Source organism: Dipteris shenzhenensis, chromosome 5 (genome assembly GCF_047967505.1).
Source record: "Dipteris shenzhenensis isolate YYH24624 ecotype China chromosome 5, Dip_SZ_1.0, whole genome shotgun sequence".
Lineage (NCBI taxonomy): Eukaryota > Viridiplantae > Streptophyta > Polypodiopsida > Gleicheniales > Dipteridaceae > Dipteris > Dipteris shenzhenensis.
Window position 1 is genome coordinate 9,271,132 of NC_141600.1, and position 4,853 is coordinate 9,275,984.

The following is a 4,853-nucleotide window of genomic DNA, read 5'->3' on the forward strand; positions in this document are numbered from 1 at the left end:
AGCAGAGATGAGGAGAAGGAGGGATGGAGGGGGGAGGACCAGCAGGCATGGAGGAGGAGAAAAGGGGGGAGGACCAACAGTTGTGAGTGTTGTGGAGGAGGAGGGAGGGGGGAGGGAGGAGGAAGAGGAGGAGGGAGGGGGGAGAAGGGAAGGAGGAGGAGGAAGGGGGGAGGGGGAAGGGAGGAGAGAGAGTTCAAAATTCAAAATTTCAAATTTTAAATTTAGAATATGGTGGTCACTTGTGGGCTTAACCCACCTAGGTGAGGGGGGCTTAGGACTCCTTTGGACCCTACCGCATGAGTACAACACAAAGATGATGTTGTTTCCACTTGAGATAGCACAACTTCATTTTGATTTGCATTAGCATTGACACCTTCAGTCATAAAGCTCACTGCCGAGCCATTTCTACATAGTATGAAAAAATTAGGTTTCTATCTTTTAGATGCATGCTTAACTTGGCTCCTACTTAAATCTTATTTTGTTGATTGTGCAGTACTTTTTCTACCTATTGATGGTTCTTTTGTTGCATTTCCAAGATCTATGTATGCCTTGTCTCCATATTTATTACTTTTGAATTTAAACAAAATGAACAAAAGCACATACTTATCATTCCAATCTCTCCAAATATTACTAGCACGTATGCAAAATATATATTGGAAGGACATGTGCTGCATGTAAGTTGCATCAAGATTCAAGAATCAGACCAAATAAAAAGGGAAAAGAGATTACCTCACTCTATTCTCTCTCTTGCTCTCTCTCTCTCTCTCTCTCTCTGTGTCTCTGTGTGTCTGTCTGTTTGTCTGTCTGTCTATCTCTCTCTGCATTAAGTGTATCGTACAATCATTGCTCTAGGTCTTCTCTCTCTCTCTCTCTCTCTCTTCTTTACTATAATTGCATTCATTGCTTGTAAACCCCTACCCTAATATATTAGATATTGTAGCAATTGACCACTTCAAACACAACGAACATGCTATCTATCACCCTCCTCCTCTTACAACTCAATTTTGAGCCATAATGAACACACACTCTCTCTCCCTTGTCCCTCACGACTCACCTTACCTTAGCATGCTACCTACAAGAGCTGTGGACTACTTATGATCTAAATGAAGAGCACTTGAGGCTTGTACAAACCTTTTCTTTGTAGGAGACTGGCAAGAAACAATAAATATAATAGTTCCAGCTTAAGTCATACTACCATTAGTATTGTAAGTATTACTTGAATACCAGCTCAAAATCATAGGACCACTACCAGCTCAAGTCATACCACCATTGGTATTATAAGCATTACATGTGGTGTTATTAGTATTGTTGGCAACACACTCACAAAACAATTAGTAAAAGTCATTTATCGATGGTTTTATTTATAATATTGGAACTAATAAGTATTTTATTAATATTATTTGGTTTATCGAGCTGCTCTTTTTGAGTTACCAATGTCACGATGTTATTTTCATGCAAGTTTGGGACTGAAAATGACGTCTGTGAATGACACCTAAATACAAATGTGAAAATATTAATGAGATCATTGATTGTTAGATAAATCAGGGATAAACCATCATAAATGCTCTCTTCTCTTGGGTGCCAAATACTTCCTTGATGCTTAGATTAGATTACAAGGATGGGCACTAAATTCCCTTTGGTACCATTGGTAGAAGCCAATGCTTTTTCCTCCTGATTGACTAAGATTGACTATCTTTCGCAATTTTTTCTCTCTAAATCCATCTTGATTTCGAGCTCCAAATTGAATATTCAAGCTCTTCAGATTGCTTGTGGATGCAAGATTCCATGGGATTGGATTGTGTCAAAAGCCATTGTGTGAGATGTGTTTTGGTGTTTGGTGAGAAAGCTAAGCAAACCTCTCCTATTGGTGGAAAATGGAGGCATATGCTTGTACAAAGTGGAGGCATGGTGGAAAGTGGAAGCACGTGCTTGTACAAAGTGGAAGCATGGTAGAAAGTGAAAGCATGTGCTTGTAGCCTTATAAGTAATAGATCTACATGCATGGGCATGTAACCTTTATTAGACAAAGATTGTATAGATTGAGCAATAGAAAGTTACCCATGCAAATGCAAAAGAGAGAGAGAGAGTTGAGAGCTAGCTGGACACAAAGTAAACAATGAAGGTGTTAGATATGCTCAATGCCCCACCCTTCGGGTAACCACTAGTGGTCCAAGGTGCTCAAGTTGTAAGGCCCCCATATGAGGAGAAGCCATGTGTGAGCCCGGGACACTGGATGGATCCTAACTTGTATATCAGATGAGGTCTATCAATGAGACCATTGATGGTAGAAAGATGATTGTGTGGGAGCCCCTTGCTCTCGCTGGGGTCCAAGATAGGGAATATTCCTTGAATATTCCATGGAAGACTAGTTGGTTCCACCGACTAGGTTGACTGGTTGGCTCCACCAACTATGTTAATATGACTACCGCCCTCATAGCTATAAAAAGGCGACCTTCGTAGTCCATTGTACCAGATCAGATCTTCCAGCAGAGATTTTCTAGCTCTTCACCTATTATCTGTCTAGATCGCCATCTAAGCTCCACTGTGGGAGCGCACGGGTGGACGGAGCCATTATTTGTACTACATCAATATTGAAGGAAAATTTTATTCGTCTTCAGTTTGCTGTGTACTCTCTATTCAGTTTCTATTCCGCTACGCCGTGTAATTTAACAGAAGGTGCATATGTAGAATATATAGCAATACACTTCTTCTTATATCTAGAACTAACTTGATACAACATCACACAAAGTAAGAAAACCTTAAAACAAGAGGTGCTCACTCAAAGAACTAAAAGAGAGGGATGCTAGTCACTTTCGTTTGAATGTTACAGTTGGTGTTAGAGGTGGTAAATGAACACAACTTGTTGGCATGTGCAAATCCGCCCAAGAACGTGGAAACCTCCCATAGGAGTGCAATTCTCTCCGGATAAAGGTAGGCTCCCGAGAGAAAAAGACTCTCATCTCTTAAATATTGAAGTTTGAAGTATGGACGGCACTCACTTCCGTGTGTTGGGATTTGTGAAAAAGCTCCTTTTGCATTTCGAAACGAAAGGGCTCGAGCATCCCAACGAATGTGCGCTATCCCTCTAGTGCGACGTGGTCTTTCATGGTCTTCATTATTGGAAGTTAGTTATCATTCCTATACAGAAGGATCCTGAATTATTATTGAATTGCGTCCAGACACGAAGCTTTTGCCTAATGAAAGGGATTGAGGAGGCCGTGAGGAAACTGGCTAGGAAACTAACCCACCACCCATCCGACGTTCATGCCATCCATTGTGCAATTGCTTGCCTATAGAAGTATTTGCCTCAGTTGCTGGCCATATTCGTGCGCAGTATAGACGTCAATCTGCAACGCCCATCGCTTTACGTTAACACGACTCCCGTCCTGTGATTTCTCGGCCTCCTGACCAACCACCATGTAAGCTCTGTCGGATCATCTTTTCGTTTCTTTCATTAGCGTAGGAGACCACTTGAAAGACATACATTGAACATTGAAGTGACTACCTCGTGCTATAGAAAGTATCTCAAGGTTCGACCTTTGCTCGCGCAGGGAATTAACGACGCACGCCAGGAACGGCCTTGTTGCCGTTTGGATTCTTTTAGGGTTCGCAGGACCGTTAGAAGCAAAATCGAGTGGGTGGATTAATGGCGCTCACGCAACGTTCTACGGGGGAAGTGATGCATCAGGAACTATGGGTATAGCTCAAGAAACTTAGCGCCGTTATTCTGTGTTGCATAATCCGGACCCCGCGCCGTGACAATGGTGTTGGAACTGTGATGGCAGGTGGTGCTTGCGGCTATGGCGATCTATATAGCCAAGGCTATGGCACAAGTACTGTAGCTCTCAGCACCGTTCTTTACAACAACGGAAATGCGTGCGGAGCCTGCTATCAGATCAGATGCGTCAATGATCCGCAGTGGTGTCTTCCGCGCAGTCCCTCCATAACAATAACGGCCACTAACTTATGCCCACCAAACTATGCCCAGTCCAATACCAACGGAGGCTGGTGCAATCCTCCCCTGGAGCACTTCGACATGTCGGAGCCAGCGTTCGAGCAGATAGCTCTCACTCTGGGAGGCATAGTACCAGTTCAATATAGGAGGTAGGCTGAAGTACTCGATTTAGATGGGTTGCTATTGAGTGTAAGTGTTTATCGTTGGATTGAATTTGTGACTGCAGGGTGACGTGCCGCAAGACGGGAGGCGTGCGGTTCACTATGAACGGGAACCCCAACTTCAATCTGGTACTGGTATGGAACGTGGGGGGGAGTGGAGCTGTGGTTGGAGTAGCGGTGAAGGGCTCCAGCACGGGGTGGATCAGCATGACAAGGAATTGGGGGCAGAATTGGGAGATTAGTGCCGCGTTGACGGGGCAGGCACTCTCTTTTCGAATCCTTGTTGACAGTGGGAAGGTGCTCATCTGCTACAACGCAGCACCATCCTACTGGCAGTTTGGGCAGACATTCACAGGCATCCAATTCTAGTGATCACGATCTCCGTGACTAAAGAATGTTTTTGTGCTGCGAATTAGCAATGACCCTCCATCCTTTCTGAGATGCTGGTGTTTTGGAAATCACGACATCGTACACACTGATCAAATCGACCGATTGACTATGAGCAAATAACGACCTTGCTAAATCAGTCCCAATTTCCATTCAAGTTAGCCGGTATCACATGACAAGGCCCCTTAGCTGTACATTTAATTGAGGTGTGCATTATGTCGCCACCCAATCTTATGGTATTGCATTTTTAATTTATTAAAGAGTATTCAACATGTGAGAGATCTCGAAGGTTTCCAACGTGAGAGGAAGGTTTCCAATGTGAGAGCGTTTTATTATATGAAACTACTCTC

General features: G+C 43.5%; 1 protein-coding gene across 1 annotated transcript; it reads left to right on the top strand.

Moving 5' to 3' along the window:
* Positions 1 to 268: 268 nt before the first annotated feature.
* On the top strand, positions 269 to 4,485 carry LOC147901587 (expansin-A4-like). Its single transcript, XM_087374922.1, has 4 exons — positions 269 to 290; positions 3,650 to 3,697; positions 3,786 to 4,104; positions 4,182 to 4,485. The coding sequence occupies exons 2-4, from the start codon at positions 3,694 to 3,696 to the stop codon at positions 4,483 to 4,485; spliced, it is 627 nt and encodes a 208-aa protein (XP_087231048.1). The 5' UTR covers positions 269 to 290; positions 3,650 to 3,693.
* The last annotated feature ends 368 nt before the right edge of the window (positions 4,486 to 4,853 follow it).